The 26,266-nt window shown below is 59.6% G+C and overlaps 1 protein-coding gene and 1 long non-coding RNA gene across 10 annotated transcripts in view; one reads left to right on the forward strand and one right to left on the reverse strand.

Annotated features, from left to right (window-relative positions):
* Positions 1-6,972: 6,972 nt before the first annotated feature.
* The window catches only part of CE2H16orf74 (chromosome E2 C16orf74 homolog), a 30,337-nt gene continuing 11,043 nt past the window's right edge, over positions 6,973-26,266 (reverse strand). For 3 of the 7 annotated variants that reach the window (XM_042967995.1, XM_042967996.1, XM_042967993.1), the window contains 2 exons: positions 9,670-9,810; positions 6,973-7,485 (listed from right to left, as the gene is read on the reverse strand). In XM_042967995.1, coding sequence (XP_042823929.1) covers positions 7,427-7,485; positions 9,670-9,810 — 200 coding nt within the window. In that variant the 3' untranslated portion in view covers positions 6,973-7,426. Of the gene's footprint in view, positions 7,486-7,747; positions 7,838-8,059; positions 8,164-8,370; positions 8,860-9,669; positions 9,811-11,370; positions 11,703-26,266 lie in introns of those variants that run through there. The other 4 variants (XM_042967998.1, XM_042967994.1, XM_042967997.1 and 1 more) reach the window with 4 other exon arrangements.
* LOC122233984 lies at positions 18,861-25,597 on the forward strand. 3 transcript variants are annotated; one of them, XR_006211663.1, is made up of 4 exons: positions 18,861-19,030; positions 19,186-19,518; positions 22,346-24,467; positions 24,599-25,597. It is a non-coding gene; the product is annotated as an uncharacterized LOC122233984 (long non-coding RNA). The 3 variants fall into 3 exon arrangements; XR_006211665.1 differs by having other exon boundaries at positions 22,346-22,910; XR_006211664.1 differs by lacking the exon at positions 24,599-25,597 and having other exon boundaries at positions 22,346-24,523.

Genomic DNA, 26,266 nt, shown 5'->3' on the forward strand with positions numbered 1-26,266 from the left:
GACAGGCTCTCTCGGTGGCCAGAGCCCTTCATGCCCCTCTGTTTCCTCTCCATTCGCCACTTAACCGCCACCCTGCTCCACACCCCAGCGACACACACTTGGGGGGGAGCCGTTTACAAAGCGTTTTTATTGTTGGTTTTAATCGGTATGCACCACTCTGGCATCACAAATAAATGAAAAATACACTACAGACATTAGTACCCATTTCCCCCAGGATGTGTTTAGCGAAGAAGAGAATCGAATCAGGAAGTGAGAATCGGGGAGCCATGCTTTGGGATCAACTAAGTCATCATTCTAGACCAGCTCCAGAGAGACACCCACTCCCCACCTAAATATAAGCACCCCCCCACCACCACCACCTCCCGCCTTTAATTCAAAGAGGACTTCGGCTGCCTCCATTCTGACCTCAAACTGTTTTTTGTTTTGTTTTCCGAAGATTTTATTCTGGGGGCGCCTGTGTGGCTCAGTAGGCTGAGCGTCTGACTTTTTTTTTTTTTTTTTTAAACTTTTGAGAGAGGGGGAGAGAGAGAGAATCGCAAGCAGGTTCCATGCTGTCAGCACACAGCCCGATGCAGGGCTTGAACTCACAAACTGTGAGATCATGACCTGAGCCAAAATTGAGAGTCGGGTGCTTGACCGACTGAGCACCTCCCGACTGTTTTTTTCTAATGATTACTTATTTATTTTGAGAGAGAGAGAGCGCATAAGCAGGGGAGGGGCAGAAAGAGAGGGAGAGAGAATCCCAAGCAGGCTTCTCTCAGTCATTACAGAGCCCGACACGGGGCTTAATCTCACGAACGATGAGATCATGACCTGAGTCAAAATCAAGAGTAGGTCACTTAACTGACTGAGCCACCCAGGTGCTCCTGAGTGTCTGACTCTTTTTTTTTTTTTTTTAACTTTTATTTATTATTGAGAGATAGAGAGAGACAGAGCATGAGCAGGGGAGGGGCAGAGAGAGGGGGAGACACAGAATGCGAAGCAGGCTCCAGGCTCTGAGCTGTCAGCACAGAGCCCAATGCAGGGCTCGAACTCACAAACTGTGAGATCTACCAACTGTGAGATCACGACCTGAGCCCAACTCGGACACTCAACCGACTGAGCCACCCAGGTGCCCCAAAAAGATTTTTTTTCTTAACTTATCTCTACGCCGAACGTGGGGCTCGAACTCACGACCCTGAGATCGAGAGCCGCACGCCCCACCAGCTGAGCCAGCCAGGCGCCCCTGACCTCAAGCTTGCTGCTTTGGGTTCTTTCCAGCTCCTCTCTCCGCTCAGGCGGAAGACCCTGAGGGCAGAGCATCCTGTGATGGGAACAGAAGCTGTCCCCTCAAGTGATAAGCCCATCAGCCCTGACAGCCCGCAAGACCTCTCGTGACTGACCCCAGACAGTGGTGCGTTTGACTTGACTGCCTACCTGCACGCACCCACCCACCTTTGCCCCACACTTTCCTGAGATAAACTGGAAGTATTTTCGGCACTTTGGAGAGTCTTTGAGCCGCTGGTCCGCTGTCTTCCCAGTGTCGGCCTCAGAGGAATAAATCCCTTTCCTGTCTCTGCCTCTGGATTTTGTCAGCGACCGGCGGCCAGACTTGGCCTGTCGGGGACCGCTGGAGTCCGGTGCTCGGGCACCCCTAGGCCCCGGCTACACAACGGAGGGTCAGGTCCACACAGAACTGAACAACTGCACAAGGTTGTGACCACACAGGTGGGCCTGGTGGCTCTTCTCAAACACAGCTTTGCAAACATCAGCATTATTGGGCACCTCCTGGAGGACTTTTTGGATCCGGGGCCACACGTTATTGTTCTAGGTTCTGCGTGTTCGTACGTTTAAACTCCCCCCACCCCCAAACCTAGCTACTACCCCTGCTTGAAGGTCAAGGACACTGAGGCTCCTAGAGGTGAAGTCACTTGCTGAAGGTCGCCCAGGGACAGACTGGGACTCAGGCTGGGAAGCAGGAATACACGATCACAGTCGCCGAATACATCCGAGACTTCCCAAAACATAATCCGCATTGGAAGGAGATCCCTACTCAAGACAGCACACTCAAGTTCGAGAAACTAGTGTAGACCAGAACGTTCCTCGGGGATGCCTCACCGACACCACCAAGGGGACAAGGGCACGGAAGGCGGGGGGTGATGGTGCGCAACTCCCATCCGCAGGGAATGAGGGGTGCTCCCCGATGTGTGAACTCCCCGGCCCTGGCAGCTGACCTTGAGAGCCCCCAGCTCACCTGCCTCTGTTCCAGAGAAAGCCTTGGAAAGAACCGGGCAGGTGGGGACACCGGGGTGGCTGAGTTGGGGCCCCACATTGGGCTCCACCCTAACAGCACAGAGCCTGCTTGGGATTCTCTCTGCCTCCTTCTCTGCCCCTTCCCCGCTCGTGTGTGTGTGTGTGTGTGTGTGTGTGCGCGCGCACACGTGCGCTCTCTCGCTCTCAAAATAAATAAACTTAAAAAAAAAGAAGGGGCGTCTGGGTGGCTCAGTCGGTTGAGCATCCAACTGGCTCAGCCCATGATCTTGCGGTTTGTGAGATCGAGCCCTGGGGTCGGGCTCTGTGCCCTCAGTGCAGAGCCTGCTTCGGATCCTGTCGCCCTCTCTCTGCCCCTCCCCTGCTTGCACTCTCTTAAAATAAATATTAAAAAACAAAAAGAATGGGTCAGATGCTTGCCGTGCACCCCATATTCATACCTTCAATGTCCCACAATCCTCAGGTGCCCGTGGCACTGTCTCCGTTCCCCGGATGAGGAAACTGAGGCCCAGAGCTGTTGGTGACCTGCCTGATCATACTACTAACATTGACTGTTCGTTCTGTGCCAGGCACCGTGCAGGGGTTTTACACAGATTATTTTACCTAATCCTCAAGATACTCCCCATATTATCCTCTCTTTCTGGGTTAAAAAAAAAAAAAAAAGGTTCAGAGAGGTCAAGTGACTTTCTAAGATCACACAGCAAAAGGGTCCTTGCTGGTACCCACTCCCCCCATTCTTTCTCACGGCTCCTATGAGGGCTGCAGTGGGGTGCCCGGCCCCCCATTTTCATGCCCTCCTTGGGCGAGAGCTTGCCCTGAACAGGCCCCCTCCACCTCGCTCCTCCCTTGTGGGAAGAGAAAGCCTCCTTGAAGACAGAGGCAGGTGCTGGGCAGTGAGTAGTGTCATGGGGCTGACTGCAGCTTTGGGTGCAGATGTCACCAGGAAAGGTCCCCGTCCCCTTACTCAGTGGGCAGCCACCCGAGGATGCGGGCTTTAGCACCGATCAAGCCTCCAGCTACAAGAGGCCAAAAGCCCAGGACTGGTGTGGACACCTTGGGCCCCGTGAGAGCAAGGGAACTCACCCTGCCCCTGTGAGCAAGCCACATCCAGCATCCTGGGACCGCACAGGCTCTGACCAGCCCCTCCTGCCGGGGCTCCAGCTCACAGCCCGCTTCCTGTTGCCATGGGCACTAAAAGCCTGGGATGAAGCCATGATTAGCCGCAGCAGGTTGCTGAGTGGGCTGGAGGCCTCTGAGCTGTGCCCAGGGAGACGTGGGGGCTCCCTGCCGGCCTGTAGACTGAGCCGGTCTTCAGGGCTCGTGCGCAGCCCCAGCCCTGAGGCCCAGCATCCCCCTGGGGCCCAGAGTCATGGCCTGGGGGGGCCCCCGAGTCAGGAGCAGAAGCTGAGAATACCCTTGCATGGCCTGGCTTGTGCTGCGTGCTCCTGACGCCCTCCACGAGAACATACTGGAGCGGTGGCTGGCCACAGCAGGAGACACACAAAGCTGATTTGCATCCAGCTGCGGCCTGACAAAGCTCAGCTCCTCACGGCCACCCAGAGACCAGGGAGTGAGACACGGAGGCTTGCTGTTCCAAGCCGTTGAGTTTGGGCAGCATGTGTGTGTCCATCTGCTTGTGTTGCTGGAACAGAAGACCAGAGATTGATGACTTACCGACAACGGAAACGGATCTCTCACGGCTCTGGAGGTCGGGAAGTCCAAGATCAAGGCGCCAGCACATTCGGTGTCTGGTGAGGGCCTGCTTCCTGGTTCAGAGCTGGCCGTGTCCTCCCACGGTGGGATCTCTCTGAGGGTCTCTCTCGTAAGAGTGTCAATCCATTCCTGGGGGCTCCACTCTCGTGACCTCGTCACCTCCCAGAGGGCCCCCCCCTTATACCATCACAGTGGGGATTAGGTCTCAACATATGAATTTGGGGGGTGGGTACACATTCGTCCTATAGCAGGGGTCGTTTGTTACACAGCAGTATCACAGCAAAAAGAACGCTGACTCATACGCTATCTCTAAGCGTTCCCTCCTAGAGTATCTTATGAGTTCAAAGTGCTCCGAGGTGTGCCTGGGACACAGCTAGCTGTATGAGTGCTAAATAGTAAGCACCTTGGGGCACCTGGGTGGCTCAGTCGGTTAAACAGCCAACTCTTGATTTTGGCTCAAGTCATGGACTCATATTTGACGGGACTGAGCCCCACGTCAGGCTCTGCGGTGTCACAGAGCCTGCTCGGGATTCTCTGTCTCCCTCTCTCTGGCCCTCCCCCACTCTCTCTCTCTCTCTCAAAATAAATAAATAAATAACATTAAAAAATAAAAAATAAAAAAAACCTTGAGCGCCTGTTGTGAGCTCTGGGAACAGGCTGGTGTATGAGACTGTGTCACTACCTTCTGGAATTTTCTTTATTTTTAAAAAATGTTTATTTCTTTTTGAGAGAGAGAGAGAGAGAGAGAGAGAGAGAGAGAGAGCTCGAGCACAAGCAGGGGAGCGGCACAGAGAGACAGAGAGCGAGAATCCCAAGCAGACTCTGCACTGTCCGTGCAGAGCCTGATGCGAGGCTCTATCCCATGAACCGTGAGATCATGACCTGAGCCAAAATCAAGAGTTGGATGCTTCACCCACTGAGCCACCCAGGCGCCCCATGGAATTTTATTTTCTAAGGGTCATGTGTCAGGGCGCTGGAGGGTTGGCTGTGGGTACGATCAGCCCCAGCTGGTGGACGGGGGTGCCCGATCACCTGAGAACTTGCACGTCAGTGATTATGACACAGGGAAAGGGCGTCTCTCTCATAGGAGACGGGTGGGACAGACAGGGTGCTGTGGAGCTGGGGCCAGAAAAGGCTCCCAGCCGGCAAGGCCCGTCGTAGAGGAGCACCAGACTGCACGGGGCTGGGACCCAGGGACAGGCAGTGCACGAACGCGGTGACAGATTATGCTTTCCCAAAACGGCCCCCATCCCCCATCCCTATGCTCTTTCTGCAATGTGCCTTTGACCTTGTTCCTTCCATTGGAGTGGGGGGCCGGGTGGGCTCCACGGAAGAGGCTCCGATGGCCCGAGCTGCATCTCAGTGCACCGAGGGCCACGGGGGCGGGAAGCAGGGCCAGGGAAGGCCATTCCTAGGACCCAAGGCAAAGCGGACGTGCGGGCCCTCGTTCAGCATCCAGGTCAACGCCTGGGTGGCTCAGTCGGTTGACCGTCCGTCCGACGCCGGCTCAGGTCATGATCTCAACGTTCGTGAGTCTGAGCCCCACGTCTGGCTCTGCTCTGACGGCACTGAGCCTGCTTGGGATCCTCTGTTCCCCCCACCCTCTCTCTCAGTGATAAACAAACACTAAAGAAACCAAAAGAGAATTGCAAGGCCGCAGGGCCTTCAAGCAAGTGTGGGCCCTCCTGAGCGCGGCACCGTTGGACCGTGCAGGCTGCACAGCCGCCGAGCGGGCCTCGACTGTGGGCCTACCGTGCCCGGGGGCGCTCAGCCTTCCAGCGCACCCGGGGTCCTCTGCAAGCCTTGCCTCTGCCAGGGGCCGGGCCACAAGTGCCGGGTGGTTCCGGAGGGCCCGGCCAGGGCCAGATGAAAGGAGGAGGACACAGACCCCCTTCCTCACCCCTCGGGCGGGGACGGCGCTGAACGGGGCCCAACACCGCCTCCCCAGAGACCCCAGGGGTGACTGGCTCCAGGACCCCCTTGCCAGCTCCTTCCCTTCCCTGCCTCCCTCCTCGTGCAGTACACAAGGAACCTCCCAGAGAGGTCTGGCCTTTGCCCTGGGCTCCTGGGAGGTGACCTCTAGGCTCTTGGAATGTCCTGCCCGATAAGAGTGTCTTTGTTTACCTGGAGCCTTGGGCCGCGAGGAGCAGTCTAGCAGCATGATTTACGGTAAGCCTGAGTCACTCCCTACCGGCCTGACCTCCAGAGGGGCTGGAGGCTGAGGTCACCACGTGGGCGGCCAGCCAAGTCTACGTGGCCACCCCCTCCCCCGGTGAAAACCACAACACCGAGGCTCAGGGTGCTCCGGGGGCTGGCGGGACCCGGGCGTGCGTCATCGTGGTTGCTGGGAGAATCAAAAGCTGTCCACGAGACCTTCCTGCGCTCTCTTCTGGGCCCCACCCTCGTCGGCTCTGCCCTTGGCGGATGGTAATCTGCATTCTTTCACTGTAAGAAACCATAAACACGTCCGTGGTGGCGTTTCTGAGTTCCGCGAGTCCCTCTGGGCAATCACCGAACCCCCGAGGGGTCGCGGAGTCCCCAGCACGGTACCTCCCACCCCCCTCCCTCCCTGTGTGCTCCCGGATCACCTTCCAAATACACTCTTTTCTCACAAAGCCTCGGCTCAGATGCGGCGCCTTCGGGAGCCCGGCGAGCACAGCAGGCAAACCCGAACCAACAGAAGCCACGCGGCGTCGGGTAGAAGCCAAACACAGGTGTCACCACCAGAACGGGGCAGGACGGGGACACTAGCAACTTAACGTCCTTGAGAAAAACGAAACCCGAAACCACTGCCTCCCATCCTAGACGTGCATTATTACCAGGATCCCACAGCTGGCAAGGCCGGAGCTGGGTACGTGACTTCGGGCGGGTGAGCAGGTGGAGGGCCCGAGACCATCCTGAGGCCCCTGAGGCCCGCCCCGCCCCGCCCCTCCGCGTGGAGGGATCCTCGGAACCTCTGCACCCGCATGTGCTTGGTCTCCTCTCCAGCCCAAGCAGCCGGGCTCGCCGATCGTTACAGATGGCCTTTATTTATAATGCAAAAGAGAAATCATAAGCCACTTTTTGGGCTGTTTCGGTAGCTGTAAAACCACATGTACAAAACAGTCACTCCTCTGCAAGGAGTTCTTGAGCGTGTGTGGACCTCCCGCGTGCCCGGCTGCGTGGCCCGGGGCGCGGGGAGGGTGAGCGCGTCCTGACGGCCGTCGCCACGGCTCCGGGGGCAGCACGAACGCATGGGCAGTAGAGGTCCGGTCCGCTCAGTGGGGCCTGGGAAACACGGTTCCGGACGCAAGCAGGGCTCCTTCCTTGCTCGTCTTGCGACCTGCCGGGCACCAGGAGCCTTTGTTTTCCCGTCCAGGGGACGCAGCGCATCTGTCCCAGGCAGCCTCGCCCCCAGGGACTTGTGGAGCCGGGCGGCTGGAGCAGGAGCCGGGGAGGACGCTCTCTGACCCGTGCCCCGTCCTCAGGCTTCGGGGTCTATGTCTCCGTCCTCTGGGCACGGCCCTGCCTCGTCCAGCCAGACTAGGAGGAAGAGAAGGAATCAGCGTCTTGGACAGCCACCCACCGCACGCAGAGCTCCAGGGCCAGTATCTCCGGGCTCCCCCCGCACAGTGGCAGTGGCGGTAAGGATGCCGACGGGGGGCCCCGGTGACACCCACACCCAACGCAGAGCTCGCCCGGGGCCCCGGCTGAGGTCCCTGGCATTCTACCCTGGGCCCCATCCCCGACTTAGCATCTTTCCGGAGGGGCCTTCAAGCCCAGGGCTGGGCGGGGAGGTCCACACCTCCATGCCGCCGTCCTGGAGAGGGAAGTTGAGGCCCAGAGAGGGGGAGAGCTGCTTCGGGTCAGCCAGGGGAGCCCCGCTCCTCACCACCTGCGGAAGCCCCGGGATCTAATCATCACTCAGCCAGCAGCCTCGGAGGAAGTGCTACCCAGGTCTGGTGGTCTCCTCCAGCCCTAAGTGTCGCTGGGGAGGGAATATCAACAACACGGCCACTGTGCAGGGCGTGAAATCAGACCCCGACCTTGTCACGAATCCTCCCCAACCTCTGAGGCACCATTTTACAGATGGGGAAACTGAGGCTCGGGGACGTACAGCCTCTTGCTGACGGTCACAAGGTGACAGGCCACAGAGCAGGGGTCCGAATTCAGGGCTTTCCGACCCCGAGGTCTGTGCCCTTGATCCCCTGCCTCCGTTCTCTGCAAGGGGAAACACGGAGAGACGGGGTCTGAGCAGATAGGACAGGAGGGTGACCCCCTGGCAGTCTCTGCACTGATCTGCCCCCCCTGAGCTGCTTAAGCTTAAAGGGGCCTCTCCTGCGAGCTCAGGGCCTCTGACCTCATAAAGTAACCCTAAGTCTCCCCACACCCACATTGGCTCTGGGGGCCAGGAAGGTGGTTGCGAACCCATTTTACAGATGAGGACACCAAGGCTGGCAGGGAAGAACGCCTAACGGCAGCCCGCACTGAGCTCTCTGGACACTGGAGCAGGAGGCTGGGTCTTCTCCCACCTTGCTGTGTGCCCCTGGGTGAGTCACTGCCCCTCTCTGGACCTCAGTTTCCCCATCTGTAAACTAGAGATAAGGGTGGTACTCATGAGCCTCAGGGTTGGAAGGAGAAGGAGACATTAAGAGAAGCATTCAGCCCGGTGCCTGGCACTTGGGAAGGGGACACAGGAATGTGACCCAGTGTGAGTCATTACTGAGAATGGCCCAGCCGCAGTCCCTGCACAGGGCTCGACCCAGAGGGGGTCCAGTGGCTTCCTCCGGATCCTCTAACCCTGGTGGGCAAGCTGAGATCCAAGCTTAGCCCTTCTGGAAAAGTCTATCCAAGCCCCCACGCCAGACTTCGCCAGCCCCACGTCAGCCTTGCGTCTGTGTCCCCCGCAGGAGCCATCAGGCGGGACTGATGTCGTGATGGCTGGTTGGCTGAATGATGCCAGCCGCTGACTGGGAGGGCGCCTGGCCTGGGGCCCACAGAGCGAGCTCCGGACCACACCGCTGGGTCTGAATCCCAACCCTGCCACTTACCAGCTGTATGGCCAATGTCTCACCCTCTCTGGACCTCAGTTTCCCCGCCTGTTAAACGGGGACGAGACCAGGACCTAACCCAGAGTTACCCTGAGGACTCCACAAGAAAGTGTGCTTACTGCTAACGTCATCATTATTTTTTATTACTATCCTTCGTGACAGCAGCCTCGGCACTTAGGGCGGGCGTGGCTCGGTAAATCTCTTCGATGAACAAATGAACAAGTTGTCCCACAGGCTCCAACAGTGTCCACAGAGGGGCAGGTGGGGACACGGGTCCGCGTCTCTCTCTGGGAACAAGTCTCTCTCCTTGACCCCCCCCCCCACCCCCGCAGCGAGCTGTATCTAGAAGGCCCGGAGACGGGCTCGGCCCAGACACGGTCTGTCCTGTCCACTGAAGGGCTGTGGCCAGCAAGACGGAGCACCCGTCCCCAGCTGGCGGGGGAAGGCACAGCCATCCATTACCTTGCTGGGCTCCCCCAGCCCCATCCATCACTCGCCCCGGCTGCCGGCAGGGGCTGTCTAGCTAATTACTTAATATGCCACATCTTGCTGAGGCTGGTACACGCGAGGGGCCCACGGTAGAACGGACGCAGAGTCAAGCATACATTTTTAACACTCCCCGGGCAGGTGGGGACGTGAGCTCAGACCCACGGCACACGAGGGCGGGGGGCCTCACCTGTCTGCCCGGAGTCCCGCGGCAGCATCATGCCCGTGGGGGTCGGGGGGGTGATGATGATGTTGGGCACGTCCAGGTGCTTGTCGCTCAGGACGGGGGCCTCGTCATGGCTGCTGCTGCTGCCGCCACACATTTTAAAGCCTGAGAGGGCAGGCCGCGGGACGCACACGTACACACACGACAGGGAGACAAGCATCAGTGGCCGCCGGGAGCCCCCGGCTGCGGGCTGCCTGCCTCCCTCCCTCACCGCCGCCTCTCAGCAAGGAGGGGAGTGCTGGCCTCGCTCCGCGCAGGGGGACGCTGAGGCGCAGGGCAGTTCAACGGCCCGTCCAAGCTTGCGTCGCCCAGGGAGGGCACTGAGTTTCGCCTGCTTTGTTCACTAACGTGGCTCGGGTGCCCGGAGCAACGTCTGATACCCAGAGGCCCCCGGAACACGGCTCTAAAGTGGGGCACGGAGCGCAGCTTGAACCAGAATCGGCCCGTCTGCCGCGCGGAAGGAACCCCTCACGCGGCCACTCCTCCCCCACATCCCCTTCTGGAAGGGCGTCTGGGAGATGCCCAAGTTCTCCCTCACGCATCTGATTGGATTCCCCAGGGGAACCGTCCGGGTCTGGAATCTTCTCTGTGCAAAGATTTTCTGATTAGGAATTTGGGGTCTTCAATAGACACGGGGCTAGTCAGGTTTTCTGTTTCTTCCTGTGTCAGTTCAGGTGAGCTGGGCTTTCCCGGGAGGAGTCTGTCCATTTCTTCTACTGCTGGTGGATTCCTTGCTCCGTGGCTGCTACTAAGTACCCACGTCACCCACGCCACACCCTTGCTCTGTCCTTCCCGTCCGAGTTAGGGGACCCTGACTCTCTCCTCTCCCTCGACGTCCCAGCCAAACTAACCCATCACAAGCCCGCAGATGCCATCATCCCTCGGTGGCTTTGCCGTCCTTCTCTCTCCCTCCTCAAGCCCCTAACTAGCCTCTCTGCCAGAAACCGCGAACCTGATCATACCGCATACCTGCGAAACCCTCGCGGCCTCTTGACAACTAGCTACAAGCAGTTCTCAAAGCGTGTTCCCTGGAACACCGGCCTCCCGGGGTTCCACGACCAAATGGGTTTGAGAATAGCACATATTTGAATGTTGACTGGACCCCACCTAATCTATCTTTCTCTTGGGGATTCTCGTGCATGTTAGAGAATTAAAGGCTCTGAGAAGTCCTGCAGTAGGGAAGCAGCTCTTTAATTGAGTTTCACCCTGGGCTTCCTGAATTTAAGTAATCTTGGGGTCTGTTTTTGGAGGAACGCCTGTTGCCATCTCACAGAACCGTGAATCGTGAAATACACGTTAGGAGATATTGATCACGAATTGCAGCCAACCCCCCAGCCCAGCTTTCAGCCTTCAAGATCCGGCGCAAACGACCCGCAGCCTCGTTCCCCGCCACCGGTCCACACTCCCGATACTGCTCACAGCTCCCCAAAACCCTGGGCTCCCGACCCAATTCCTGCCTGGAATGTTCTTTCTTTCTTTACCAAGGGAATGGGCTCCTATTCACCCTTCAGAGCCCAGCGCACTGGGCTCTTCTTTGGGGGAAGACGTCCCAGCAAATGCGGTCCCTCCCTCCTTTGTCTGTCTACACGGATTCACTCCTCAACCTTCTTCCAGCACTGATCAGACTGTATTGAGACATTAGTTCTTAATTCTGTCTCCCTTTACCGTGAGCGTCTGGAGGGCAGCCAGTGACTCCCTCCTCTGTGATTCCCTTGGGCCCGGCATAGCATCTGGGAGAGAACAAGCAGAGTGCTTCACATTGTGAATGCCAAAGGACCTCAGGCACCACCGAACTGGGTGTGAAAATCCTGGTCTCCGGGCCCCTCCCCTTTGGTTTCACCCCAAACAGCCTCCAACTGGGATGACATTTGCTCAGGCATCTCGGTCCAGGGCCACAGCAGCAGCTGAGGAAATGGGCTCCTCGATGGCCCCTGTGGGGCCAGGGCGTGGCTCTGAGGCATGTCCCCAAGAGGTGGCGTCTAATTCACCTCCCCTTTGGGGTGGAGGGTCTTAGCAAGGCTTCCAGCACACGGAATATGATGGGAGGCCTGGGTGGGGCTTCCAAGATGAGGTCACAAAGGACGCCAACTTGCTCCTTGCCTCCCACTCTGGGGGAAGCCGGCCACCACGCTGCGAGGACCAGCAAGCAGCCAGCGGGCTGGGGTTGGGGGAGAGCCCGTGCGGTGAGGAACGGGGCCTCCTTTCTACCAGGAAAACGGGTCCTCCAGCCCAGTCAAGCCTTTGGATGACACCGCAGCCCTGGCTGCCAGCTTAAACGTCGCCCCACAAGAGACCCGGGGCCAGAAGCTCCCACTAGGTCATTCCTGAATTCCCAAGCCACAGACCCTGCGACATACTGCCTAAGCCACTGAGTTGGAGGGCAGTTTGTTGCACAGGATTGGAAACGGATACAGTCCACATAGCCTGCCCCGACCATAGGAGGAAGGGGCAGCAGGTGCACGGTGGGGACAGCCAGACCCTCTGGGTTGTGGGAAAACCACAAGGGGCTTCTGAGGGCGGCCTCTGGTCACCTAAGGGGTGTTCCTCTGATGGGCGGCTCGTGCCTGGTCTGTCAGAGACAGTCTGTCCAAATCCGCAAAAGCATGAACCTCAGATGACCGGAAGCAATGGAATGAGGCCGAATTCTTGGCCCATCTGCAGCGGGGCCTGGGCTCTGTGCTCAGAAGAGCTGCCCGTGGCCGGCACAGTGGCGAAGTCACGGGCTCTGAGTCCGGCCGGTTGCTCACTGGCGGTGCGACCCTGGGCAAATCACATCTCCTCTCCGGGCCCCTGTGTGGTGAAGAATTTACCCGTGCCCCAAAAGAGGTCCGGCCTCTGTTCTCGGCTTCCGGGAGGTGATCTCTAAGCCCCTGGGATGCCAGGCCTGGCGGGAGAGCCTTTGTGTGTCTGGGGACCCTGGGCACATTGGAGAGTCCAGCCACATGGGCTTTGGGTGATGCCCAAAGGGACTGGAGACAGACCCGCCACATGGACAATCAACTGAGCCTCTGCAATGGGGTTCAATGTACTCGTGTCCTCTGCTGTGACAAAGCACCACGGACCGTGGGGCTCCATCAACAGAACTGGACTCTCCCCCAGTCTGGGCACCGGAGGTCCGAGACCCAGGGGCCAGCAGGGCTGGCTCCTTGAGAGGCCACGAGGGAGACAGCGTCCCAGGCCTCTTCCCCAGCTCTCAGTGGTTTGCGGACAACCTCTGGCATTCTTTGACTCACAGACACATCACCCCGGTTTCCGCCTTCTTCTTCACACGGTTTCTCCCTGTGTGTCTGTGTCCAAATTTCCCTTTTTGTAAGGACACGAGTCATAATGGAGCATAATCCGTAATTATCCACATTGGACCATCGCCCAATCCAGTGTGACCTGTTCTTAACTGTACGTCTGCAACGACCCCGTTTCCACATGAGGTCATGTTCTAGGGTACTGCGGGCTAGGACTCCCATAAGTGAATCGGGGGGCGGGGGTGGGGGACGCGATTCAACCCGGAACACCCACTAAAAACTCTGAACACCGAGGCTCAGGAGATCCTCCCCGATCGGCACCACTCCGTGTGTGCGAGCGTGCGTGTGCGTGTCGCACGTGTGTACCAAGAAGGTAACGCCTCTGTGATCCGGTGGGCAGAGACAAGGAGAGCTCCGTCTGGAACTTTCCTGGACTCCACCCTATGCACCGCCTCACTTGGCCGACTCGAATCTGTGTCCCTTCCCTGTAATAAACCGTAACCGCGAGTATGAGACCTTCCCGTGAGTTCTGTCCTTCCGGGGAACGATCGAACTCCTGAACCTGCAGCTGGTGTCAGAAGTGAGGGTGTCCTGTGGACTGTGTTCCCTCTGACTTCCTGTTCTCTCTGACAAAGCGGGGTGGTCGGACCCCGCTCCGCGGGCTGGGGCGAGGCTGTCCTGGCACACGGCCTGCTCCCAGCGGCAGCCTTCCCGCCCCACGCGGCTTCCTTCTGCACTCAGACCAAACTCACGGCCGCAGCGACGCCCCAGGCCCCTCCCCATCCTGAACCCTGATCCTATTTCCTCCCTGGGGTGGTGCCGTGCCCCCCTCTTCCGGCTCTGCCAGGCCAGTTATCCTGCAGGCGGAGACCCTATCTCCCCACCAGACTACGAGTCCCTGGGGAGCACCCACCAAGGCTGCTGCCAACCTGATCTAAAGCCGTGCTTTGCAAGCCTCCCTTAAAGCAGCACAAGCCGGGATGTAAAACAGACAAAAGGAAGCCTCCAGGAGGAGGCCCTCCTGTATCACTGGTAATCACTGACATTCACAGGTTATTTGCTGCGTGCCAGACTTCTCCTTCGGTCTTCACTGCTCCCCCGCGAGGTGCCAAGTCTAACCAGCCCCATTTCACAGACGTGGAGACGGAGGACCAGAGAGAGGAAGAAGAACCTGCACTCAGTTGAACAGCTAGCCAGGATCCCAGCCCAAAGCCAATCTGCCTGACTGCAAGACCCGGTGCTTCTTGTAATTCGATACAATGTAGCTGGCAAGCTTTCCGCACAGGGCCAGACGGTACATATATTTCTCGCTCCGGGGCTATGCAGTCTGTGTTGCAACTGCTTAACCTTGCCATCAGCACAGGAGAGCTGCCGCTGACAGGGTGCAAATGAATGAGTGCGACTGTGTTTCAATAAAACTTTATTTGCAACAACGGGAAGCGTGCTGGGTTTGGCTGTGGTTCGCCAGTCCCTGCCCTGTACCATCCGGAAGTCAGGGAGTTTGGATCTGGAACGCGCCTGAGGTCCTAAGAGGCAGTAACAGAACCTCAAAAGCCTGAGGCCAGTTGATGCCGAAGACAAGAAGGAAATCCCAAACCTGGCTGCTGTCCTATAGGGACAGCGCCTACCTCTGAGGGGTGTGGGGGTGGAGAAAATGAATGAATTCACGTAAAGCGCTTGCCCAGAGAGCCGGGGGGGGGGGGGGCCTAGAGTGTGCCCCATCCCTGTTAGCTTTCTCTATGATCATCCATAAAAAGCGTCTCATGGGGTGCTGGCAACAAAAGGAGACTCTGATTATTGTTATCTGTAACAGGAGGGAGCCTCCCTGCTCTGTCTTCAAGGCCCCTTCCTCCGAGAATATTCCCAAGTTCTAAAATAAAATGCTAATGGAGAAGAGCCACACTCCTCCCAGGGCCCCCACATTTGCATTTTAACGGGTTCTGGGAGCTTGGCGACAAAGCCCACTTTCTTAATCGAGAAGCATAAGGTCACTCAGTGGGCCCTGGAGAGATGCTGGAGGCAGGGAGGAGGGAGGGGAGGTGAGAGGGAGGAGGGCAGAGGGCGGAAAGAGGGAGGGCAGGACTCCAGAACCTCTCGACACCCCCCACCCCCACCCCCGGGGACTGCCCAGCCTCCAGCAGAGGGAAAAAGCTCTCAGGAGATAAAGTCTACTTTGGGGATTAAAAACAAATGCCAACCGTGCCCCAGACAAGGAGCTCATTTGTGCTAAAGCCAGAATTGTTACTCGTTAATTATGTGCCCGCCTCAGGCCATTAAAAGCCCATTTCCTGAAAGCGGTGGGTTTGGCTGGGATTCCAGGGGGCCAGGCCCCGAAGAGGCAGGGGACTGGGAGCAGATCTCAGCACCCCAGCAATACTGAAAGATCTCGGGGTGCCTGTGCAGGAAGCTTGGGGCGGGGACTGGCGGTCACTTGACCTTGACTGGGCCCCTGCTCTGGGCCACACGCTGTTCTTCGCCCTGGAGAAGGAGCAGGCCAGGCAGCCAAACCCCGGCCTGTGGGAGCGGGTGAAATGGGGAAACGCTGTGCTCGAGGGCCGGACAGACATCCCCCTGGAACCTGGTTCTGCTCTCTCCCCGGCTCCAGGGAAGTGGTTTCCCATCTTGGCTGCCCCACGGGGACTCATCTGGGAAGTTTGATGCAGGGCCCCACCCCCAGGGAACCTGATCTCGCTGTTGTACTTGGGCCACCGGGATTCTTAAAAGCGTCCAGGTGAGTTCAACAGCCAGGGCAGGGAGTCCCCAGGCTAGGGTGACCGTGGGGACACAGCGGCACCACTCTGGGCCTAGTTCCCCGCCATAAAAGTAGGGTTAATACCAGTTCATAGGAATGAAACACTGGTGTGGGGCACGGGCCGGCCAAGTGTCAAGGAAATGGCCAAGGGTGACCAGCTGGCTGGGGCCTGGGGGGGCCCCGGGTTGGGGGCCACTGCAGCTTTGTCACCCCCCCCCCGGGTGGATACTAGGACCCTGGCTGCTCTCCAGGCGAGGAAAGAAGGTGCCAAGGATGCGCACAGGCTGCGTGGCTCCAGGCCTGCCCCTTCTGGTGTCAGCCACCACCTCCCAGCCTTCAGAAGCCCCGAGCCAGGCCTGTGCCCTGCTCAGGACGCCCCAGCTTCCCCGGGCCAGGGCCCCTTCCTCTGCAGCTCGGGGGGGGGGGGGGGGGGGGGGCGGGGACCCAGGCCACTCAGAGGCCACAGCCGACACCTGCTGCCTGCAGCAGGCATCATGGCTCACGGGCGCCCTCTGCTGCTTCTTTTGAAAATGGCGCATGGGCCGGCACCCAGCTTGGAGACCCCGTAGCGCACAGCGTGACTGTTGGGCTTGCGACGTCGCGGGGGCCAGAACGTACGCCTGGGCTTTGGTACAGCTGGCAGGGACTCCACCTGTTTGGGCCTGGTTTCCTCCCCTCCGAATGGAGGTAACTAATGGCCTCCACCTCCAGGGGGTGCTGAGGGCTCTAGGACCCACAGTGGGGGCTGCGATCAGCCGGGGGGGTGCGGTCATTAAGTGCGTTTGCAGGGGAGAAACCCAGAGTCGGTAAACACACGGGGTCACCAGGAGCACGGGATTCTACCCTTAGCACTCGCTCATTGGTTCAGCCCGAATTAAGTACCTGCGGGGCGGGTGCCACCCGGCTGTTGCTCACAGGCCCCCGAGCCCACCCCCGCCGAGGGACAGCTGGAGTGGGGGCGGCTCTGACAAAATATTCCTGGTTCCAACTCAACACCCGGAGGCGCGTCTTCCAAACTGGATTGGAATGGCCACCGGCTGGGGAACGAGGGAAAACGGAGTCTGACTCCGTCCTGCTGGCCGGCCGTGACGTCACCTGGCTTGGCCCCGGCCTTCTCCCCCGACGCTCCCGTCCCCTGCAGCGCAGAGCCGGGCCCAGGGAGGTGCTCGGTGGGCAGGCACGTAGTGTATACCTACTGTGTGCTGGGCCTCATTCCGGGGGCCGGGGACACAGCAGGGAACAGAAGGGTCCCGGCACGTGCTTCTCAGCGCCTTCCTCCACCTCCAAGACCCAGTGCAGAAGGGAGACCCGGAAGATTCCAGGGTCAGCCGGGAAGGAAGTAGAGAGGCCCCTCCGCTGTTTCAGGCCGAGGGCGGGAGGGCTCTCGCTGCTGCATCTGGGGGCGTGTGACCCCCCCCCCCCGGGGGAAGTTATCTGGTCCTCCCAAGGAGGCTGACAGCGTGAGAAGCCCATCTTCTGGATGCACACACTGAGGTACAGAGGAGTCAGGGACCGCAGCCTGGGTCATGGGGGAACTGACAGGGACCCTGCCTTCCCGGGGGCCAGGAAGCAAATCGAATACTGTCTGGAGCCTGAGGTCAGTATTAAGAAGCCGATGATGGGAAGGAGCCCCCCGGATAGTGTTAGACGGTGGGAGTCAGGGATGCCCGGAGAGGCTGATCACAGAGTGGAAGGAGAAAGGCGGGGAAGGTGAGGGCACTTGGGTCAGCCCCAGCCTGCACAAAGGCCCCGGGGCAGGAACAGGGTGCGCTGGGGCCAGCACTAACTCCTGACCGGATGTCGGACTGAGTGCAGGTCTTTCAAAACACAAGCCGACCGATGCCTCCAAGGGTTCCAGACGCACTTCATTTTTTTTTTTTTTTTTTCATTCCAATTAAGCAGAAAGCCTTGCACGATTACGGATGAGGCCAGGGCAGTGAGGGCGGTTTTACCTTTTCCAGGCAGCCTGGGCCCAGTGGAGACAGCAGTGGATGTTTTAAATCTCTTTTTAATTAAGGAAAAAGCCCCAGCTTGCGTCAGGGATGAACTGCGTGAGCAAGAGCCCGGGAAGACGCGCCAGAGAGAGGGAAGGGCAGGCAGGTGGGGTGGACGGGGCCGCCACCCTCAGCCCCCCTCGGCCCGCCCACCTGCCCCCAGCGCCAGGGCGGACTCTGGCGGGCTCCCGGCCCCGAGCCTCTCCGGAAGGCTCCCTGGGTCTCGGCCAGGGGGCTGAGGGTGCGGTGAGAACAAAGTCAAAGAAAGCAGGCAGAGCCCCTGGCACGGGCCCGGGGCCCGGGAAATGCTTGGCATGTGCAGCTCCAGGCCCCTCTGCGTCCACACCGCTGACGTTTGGGACAGGCTGTGTTTTGTGGAGGGGGCCGCCCTGTGCCCAGCAGGGGGGCTAGCCCCGGCCTCCCTTACTAGGACACAGATGCGAGCTTTCACCCAGGAGACTGGCCTGTAACCCGCAGGGCTCCCGTAAGGACACGTGATGCTCAGTGAAGGTGTGTGGGGGCCCGCTGGCCACTAGTGGGCGGGGCCATATCATTAGGGCTGTCAGCACAGCCACTGGGGCCACCGCACGAGTCGATGCCTGCCAGTCCCAGAGGCAGACGGTGAGCGGGACTGTCCTGAGCAAACATGTGAGCTCCTGGGGAGCCTGGGCCCTGAGGACAGGCACACGTCATTCCAGGATCTGGCGCCCGCTGGGCACAGAGCTACCTGCCTGCCACTGCCCTGCACACCCTGATGCCAGGGCAAGTGCAGCGAGCCTTCTCAGAGCGTTTGCTGCTCTGCACAGGCAAGGGGTGGCGGCGCCCACGGCCGGAGGGCACACTGGCCTCCGTGGAGGGAGAAGACAAGGAGGACCACCCCCCAGCACCTCGTATAGAGGGCCTGCCGCGCCTGGGACTATCTAGACCACAGCCCTGAGGGGGTGGGGGAAACGGAGGCAAAGACAAATCATCCCACTTGCCCCTGATCACACGGCCACCGCCCACAGCACACGCCCATCCTACCAGAGGCAGCACCGTGACGGCTGTAAAGTTCTGGGTGGTGACCCAGGACATGCAAGGCTGACACACAGGAAACTCTGCACCAGCTCTGCCCCAGAGCGTCCCCCGTGGTCCTCACGTTGGCGCCTGGGGCGGGGGGGGGGGCAGACCAGCCCTCACTTCACAGAAACGGAGGCCTCCGCCTTGGGCCCCGGGACACACGGGGCTCCCCGGTGACTTCAGAGAGGGTCTCAGACGAGTTTCAGGCGTGGCCTGGGCAGCGCAAAGCTGCTTGCTCCACACGACAGGTGACAGGTGACACGCACAGAGGTCTCGGGCAGGTAAAGATCAGGCACAGGAGAAGCTATCGGTGCCGTCAGGGGTCGGGGGAGTGGTCCTAGGGGACCGTTCTGTTTCTGGACGCGGCCGTGGGCCGGTGCGTGAAACTCCACCCAGCGGCTCCCTTACAGCCTGTGTCTTTGCTCTGTCCACGCAGACCTTTCTCTCAGGAAAGATACGACGCATAATCTTCCCCAAGATACCACTTTGCACCCGTGAGACCAGCGAGGAAAACAAAGGCCGTTCGCGCTACATTAGCTCAGTCATTCCCCACGCGGTGGGTACTCCTGAGGCCACGTGGCAACACTCTCAACGCGACAAGGGCAGGCGCGCTGCTACCTAACGGCAGGTCGACTGCCACCACTCGCGTTGGAAAAAGAAAAGGAGTACGCCCAAGACCATGTCTGCGCATGAAGACATAGAATATTCTGGAAGGCGACGCAAGGAAGCGGTGACCATGGCTGGCTCCAAGCAGGTGGTCAGGATAGAGGTAAGGGCAGACTTACTCTTTACTACATATCCTCTTTTTTTTTTTTTAAGTTTATTGATTGACTGATCGATTGAGAGAGAGAGAGAGGGAGAGAGAAAAGCATGGGAGGGGCAGAGAGAGAGAGAGAGAGAGAGAGAGAGAGAATCCTAAGAAGGCTCTGCACTGTAAGCACAGAGCCCAACTCGGGGCTCGAATCCATGAACCGTGAGATCATGAACTGTGAGATCTGAGCCAAAACCAAGAGCCAGATGCTTTGCCAACTGAGCCACCCAGGCGCCCCTTTCCAACATATTTTTTGGTACATTTTACATTCTGTACCATGGAGGTACTTTATATACTCAGAAAATAAAGCAATAAAAAAGAGAAAACACTTTCTAAGGAAGGCTAACATAGACAGACTTAGGTAGTAGGAAGGAGAGAGGTGGGCCATTGTGATCACCGGGCCCAGGGAAGCCCACAGTGAACCCTACAGAGTCCTGGGGTGGGGACACCGGGTCTAGCTGGTCCCCCTCCCAGGCCAGCAGCATTGGCAGCTGGAGTCCAGCCCGCCAGGTTCTGCTCTCAGCTCACCCCCCAGGCACCCTGTTCTTCAAGGCTTCTTCACTTTGAGACAGCCGTGGTGACTGCTTTGTGAGTCCCCTTCCTTCCAGAACATTCTCTGTCTGCACACGCAAATTCTGTTCCTTTTTCCCACCGAGTGGTGGTATTAGACCCCCCCCCCCCCATCCCGCCCCTTGTTCCTTTCACTGAACCGTGCGTGTGGTTCTCCAGCTGCTCAGATAGAGCGGCCGGTCCTTTTTCACATCTTCGTGCTCTCGCCTGCATGGCCCACACTTCTGACCCACACGTGGAAGGCCCACGGCCAGGACGCCAGGGTGGGCCGCCAGGAGCTGAGGCCGGCTGTGGGGGTGGCTATGACTTCAAGGACAGGTGTCCTCAGGGCCCGTCCCTTTGTGGCTCAGCCCTGTCCCCCAGGACCAGGCTAGTCCCCAGCCACCTGGAGTGCTGCCTGCTGAGGGGCCCCTAGGGCCTACCCTCCGTCAAGCTGGGAGGGGCCGAGGTGTGGCGATCGAGGCGCTCAGGGCCAGGCACACCCACACTCCCCTCATCTCGGCTCTGCCCAAGGTCATGCCCCTCCTGGCGTAGCCCTCCACCTCGTCCGGTAGATGGGCAGGTAAAAGGCCCGTCCCCCTTGATCTAGGACAGTTGTGTGGGGCCATCTCAGGTACAGAGCCCTGGAGGTGCGTCCAAGCAGGTGGGACTGTGGAGGCGTAGCTGGTGCTCAGAAGCCCAAGCCTGCCCTCGGGCCACCGGCTTCCACGGCCAACCTTAGGTATGGGTCCTTCAGGGCACCCCAGGCCGGGCAACCTGACTGTGACCCTCCCGGCAACCCCTCCCTTCCTCCCTAGGACAGCAGGGTGCAGGTGGGGTCAGCCTGAGCAGGACACGGGGCTAGATCCTGGCCATGAGCCTGGAGGGCTGCGGGCTCTCCTGCGGGGACAGGGCACGGCCAGATGAACTGCCATCTGCTTCAGCATTTAAGACCGGCTCTGATTACCCACCCCTCCTCTGAATGGGTGGGGGTCTCCCCGCCCTCCGAGCCCCTGCCTTCTGGGTTTCCAGCCAAGCTAACCTTGTCGCCTTGGACAGCCAGTCCCCAGCCCAAGCTCCACCTGAAAAGCAAGGACACTGGATCCGAACGGTGGTTCTCACCCTGGGCTGCACAGGCGAATCAGCTGGAAGGCTTCGTAAACACACTGGTGCCCAGGGCCCACACCCCAGCTGAGTCCTAACCCCCCCGGGAACGAGCCAGGGCTGCACCATTTTGAAAGCCATCCATGTGATTCTGAAGGGCAGGGGATGCTTTGACCCCTGGTCTGCACCGATTCCCTGCTTCCTGTGACTAATAAAAGACATTCTGGGTCCCACGGCTCAGCTGTCATGGCCCCCTGCCTGCCCCCGTGACCTCACCTCCTCCTGCTTGGCCCCTCATTCCTGCCACACGCCCTTCTTCAGTGCTCATCAGCTCCCCCAACATGTTCCTGTCTCAGGGCCTTTGCACCTGCTGCTCCCTCTGCCTGGAACACTGCCTCTGCATGGCTGGCTCTGACGTACGCACGGCAAGAGGCCCTCAGCCGCCTCGTCCCCACTTTACCTCCCTTTACTGCCGTCACTGCAAAATCTACCCATCTGGGTCTCGTGCTCACACACTCCTTTCTGCCTCTCCTACGTGGGGGCAGGGACTCTGAGCTGCTCACTGCCCTTCCCTGGGGTCCGGTGCAGTGCCTGGCATGTAACAGACACTCAACCACAGATAGAAGGTTGTGCCAGAACAGTGCTGGTCTGGGCTCTGTCCCCCATGGGAAGGGGGGTGCAGGGGTAGGCGGCAAGGGTAGCCCCCCCCCCCCGCCAGGATCCCCATGGGCGGGAAGCCGCAGCCCACTGTACAGACAGGAACAGTAACACTCGGTAAACGGAGACACTGACCTTGGCCATCTTCTGTCCCCATGTGAGCCCCACCTGTCGCCTTCCTTTCAAAGGTATAAAGCCTCTAACTCTTTCTGAAAACTGCTGAAAATGTACTGGCTGAATGGAGGCCTTTACAACCCCCTGTTCATGGAGCTCCCAGCCCCCACTGGAGTAAAGCCCAAGTTCTGCCCTCTTCCCCTCCCACCTGGCCTCTTCTCTCCTTGAGCACCTGCTCCTCTCCGCTCTCCTTCCCCACTCTCTCCCAGACCAGCTCTCGCAGGCTTGCTTGCTGCCAGGGTCGCGCTCTCTCTCTCTCTCAGTCTCGCTCGCTCTCTATCTCTCACCCTCTCTCCCCCAGCTGCACAGCGGCCTTGCTCCTGTCTGAAGCCCTGTATCCAGCCCTGGGTCAGCGCACAGTAGGGATGCAATCAATGTTTGTGCAATCAACAGTCCCCAGACGGACCCCACCGGCAGCATCGGGTGGCTGGAACCAACCGTCTGCCCTAGACGGGGCCGCGGAGTGACTCTCATCTGCGCCGGGACCCGCAGTGAGTCCTGGGCCTCCCGACACCAATCGGAAGAATGGGCATCCTGACTGCCAGCCCCAACCACCCCATGCCTGGGTTACAGGCCGAGTGGGGGAGAGGCTCTGAGCCCCTGCTCAATTCCCCTGCAAGGGAGAAATGCCCTGGGCAGTCGGGGGCGCCGGGGAGGGCATGCCCGTGTCCCTTGTCCCCACCATCACCATTGTCACCTGCTCAGAAGAGACTAAAAACCCCAACATCGGCCAGATCCCAACAGTGGGCCGTCCTCTCAAACAGCCAGCCGGTCCTCCTCAAGATGGTCAAGGTCACGAAGACAGGAGCTTCTGAGAAACCCTCACGACCAGAGGAAACTGAGGAGATGTGACAAGTCGTTGCAAGGTGGGCTCATGGGACAGCGAAGGGGCTTGAGGGGCAAATGGAGGAAAACCCAAACAAAGCATGGACTCTACCTATACTAACCTGTCGGGACTGATCTGCTGACCCGGATGAAGGGGCCAGTGTGCTAACTCTCGGCGAAACTGTAAATTTGAAACTGTACTTCCTGTAAATCTAAAACTGTTCTAAAACACAGTCGTTAAGACACTTGACCAAGCCACCAACTCTGGACGCAGTCTCCGTCTCCTGGTCCCCTTTCCTCCCAGCCCCACCTGGCCCCAGGTGGCCCCAGAAGGACAGTCGGCTGGGACCAGCCCGGCCCGGGAGCCCTGTCTGCTGGGTACCATCTCCAACTCTCAAAACCTGGCCCAGGCGATGTCCTCACTCATCAATCCACTTCACAGATGGGGAAGTTGAGGCTCCGATACAGGAAAGGATTTTCACAAAGCTGCACTTAGGGCACACCTGGGATCCGAACTCAGCTCTCTCTAACCCCAGAGCCCCGTCACCAGTGTTTCCCCAACTTGAGCAGGCACCGGAATCCCCAGAGGGTTTGTTAACCGCCCCCCCCCCGTTCCCCGAGTTTCTGACTCAGTCGTCTGGGAGGGTCTCACACGTCCGACCGGTTCCCAGATGACGCTGAGGCTGCAGGTCTGGGGACCCCACCGAGAACCACACAGCCCTACCGTGCTGTCTCCCGGGCAGCGCCACCCCACGCTCAGGCACGGGGAAACCACGCACCCCTCCCTGCCACCTGCTGAGCCCGCCCCTCCTGCCCGGCCACGTGACCCGGGGCCTGTGCCTCGGTCTCCCCATCTGCGAAGTTACGTACGCTGCCCAGCTGTAGTGAGGATTAAAAGGCAAATCCGGGGAACTCATTCCAGGAGCAGCTCCTGGCTCACGGGGAGGCAGGCCATGTGCCTGACCTTGGATCCTTGGATGAGAGGGCACGAGGGAGGAGCTCTTTGGACAGTGGAGCACTCCCAGTCGCCACGGCTGCTCCCACCAGGCCCTCGGGCAGCAGGACCCCACTCCCAGGGCTCCTCTGTGCCCACTTGCCTTGGGGACAGGCAACCAGGACGTGTTCCTTTCCCACACCACACCCTCACCAGCTCCTGCCTCGGGCGGGGTCTCTGCCATCAGACCGAAGGGCACGCTCCCACCCCTCGCGCAAGGGGCTCAGGGGTGAAGTGACTCACAGTGGGGTGACAGGTGTCCCCCATATCCACATCCACCTGGAACGCGACCTTATTTGGAAACAAGGTCTTTGCAGATGTGATTAGTTAAGAACGTTGTGATGAGATCATCCTGGATTTAAGGCTGGCTCTAAGTGCAAGGACAGGTGTCTCCATAAGAGGAAGGACACAGAGACAGGGAGGAGGCCATGTGGGGACAGAGGCAGGCAGGGAGGACCTTCCCCTGGAGCCTCCGGAGGTCCTGTGGCGACCCTGCGGGCACCCTGGTTTTGGACTTCTCATCAAGTTCTGATCAAGAATTCACCATCGATCCTAACTATGTGACTGGGTCACTCGGATTTCTGGAATTTATCCCAAAGAAGTAGTAAGTTTAGGGGCGGTGTGGTGGCCTGGTCGGTTAAGCGTTCGACTTCGGCTCGGGTCACGAGCTCACGGTTCGTGGGTCCGAGTCCCATGATTCTCACTCTGTCTCCCTCTCTCTCTGCCCCTCCCCAGCTGTGCCCTTTCTCCCGCTCTCAAAAATAAATGAACAAAAAAAAGGAAATAACAGTTAACAAAATCGGAAATGAAAGATGACCAAAACGGCACCATTTACAAACACAACAAGCTGGAAATGACCCAAGACCAACTGTTGGCGGAAGGCGACACAGGCATCAGAGCGTGGAAGGACGCGCAGGGCCCACACTAAACACGTACGGGTCTCGGCCCCACGGCCGGGTGACGGCACGCCTCTGCGGGCGGCGAGGGCAGAGGAGGTAAGGTGGACAACTGCGTGCACTGCGCACGGCCCTGGCGGCAAGAGTCAAACTCAGGCTCCGCAGAGGAGGACGGCCTGGGTGGTGTTGGTGAAGCACCGAGAGCGGGTCCTGTGCCCAGCTTCCCCCGCCCCGCTGCCTGTCCCTCTCGAGTGGCCTGCCACCTCCAGGGATCACGGCTGTGAGAGGCTGGTGTGGCTGGTGGCAGGCCTCGCCCCTAAGAGCTACAGTGAAAAATACGCGAGCAGACCTCCCTCGACGGCACTGCCCCTGTCCCGGCAGGTGGCTCCTCGGGGGCCAGGCTGGAGGTGGCCCTTTGAAAGGCTCCCAGCGCCAGGAGCATTCGGCCTGCTGCCCTGCCGGGGAGGGGAGAGAGGGCGTCGGTGTGGTCCCCAGCGCCCGGGCATCCTCCCCTGCTTGGGCCCCAGAGGTTCCTCCAAGGCCTCGGTTTACTTGTCAGAGATGTGCTGGGACGGCAACCCAAAGCCCTGCCTGGACCGTGGGGGGCTGAGTGGATACCCCAAACGTGGCCTCTGCACGCGAGGCACTCTCACTCCGCCTGAAAAAGGAGGGCCTGAGCACATCATGCTCATCATGCCCTGAGCACATCATGCTGAGTCAAGCAGGCCAGTCACAAGAGGACCGATACTGTACCACCCACTCAGATGAGGTGCGCGGGTGCCCGGGGTAAGCGCTTTCACACAGACAGAAGGAAGGGCGGCGGCAGGCGGGGCTGGGAGAGGGGGCGGGGAGGGAGGGTGTGCAGCGGGCAGGGGCAGAGTTCCGGTCCGCAAAGGGGAGGCGGGTTCGGCCGCACACAGCGTGAGTGCGCTTGATGTCTCGGCCCTCACTGTCCGCTTACACATGGTTAAGAGCGCGAACTTTATGTTACGTACATTTTGCCACGATTAAAACCCAAAACGATAAGCTGGCGCCGAATGCCTCCTCTGTGCCCCGCGCTGGGGAGGCCCGCAGCGAAGCCTGAAGGATGACGGTCCTTGAGCTCCAAGGGCGGGGTCTGGATGCGACGGCTGGCCCTCCCCCCCCCCAACCAGGTGTGCGCTCAGCAGGTGCCCCCCCCCCCCCCACTCCTGCGTGGGCTCAGCCTGCGGCCTCAGAGGGCCCGGGCCCTGGAGGGAGGTGGGCTGCTTCCACCTTTCCAGCATCCCCGTCCCCACTTTGCAAAAGACACCCTGTTGGTGTCCAGGGGAACCACTGCCACGCACCTGCTCCGCATCTTAGAGAAACTGTCCACCAAAATGCCCCACCCCCTGGTCAAGGGGCGGGGCCCATACCCGAAGCGGGGCCAATCAGATGCACTCCTGAGCTCACCCATCCCGGCAGGGGGACTGAAGGTGGTCCTTCTGCCTGGCCCGGGCCTTCCCACACCCCTGACTTCCTGCGGCGA

The sequence above is a fragment of the Panthera tigris genome, chromosome E2 (assembly GCF_018350195.1).
Source record: "Panthera tigris isolate Pti1 chromosome E2, P.tigris_Pti1_mat1.1, whole genome shotgun sequence".
In the NCBI taxonomy this organism is placed as follows: Eukaryota; Metazoa; Chordata; class Mammalia; order Carnivora; family Felidae; genus Panthera; species Panthera tigris.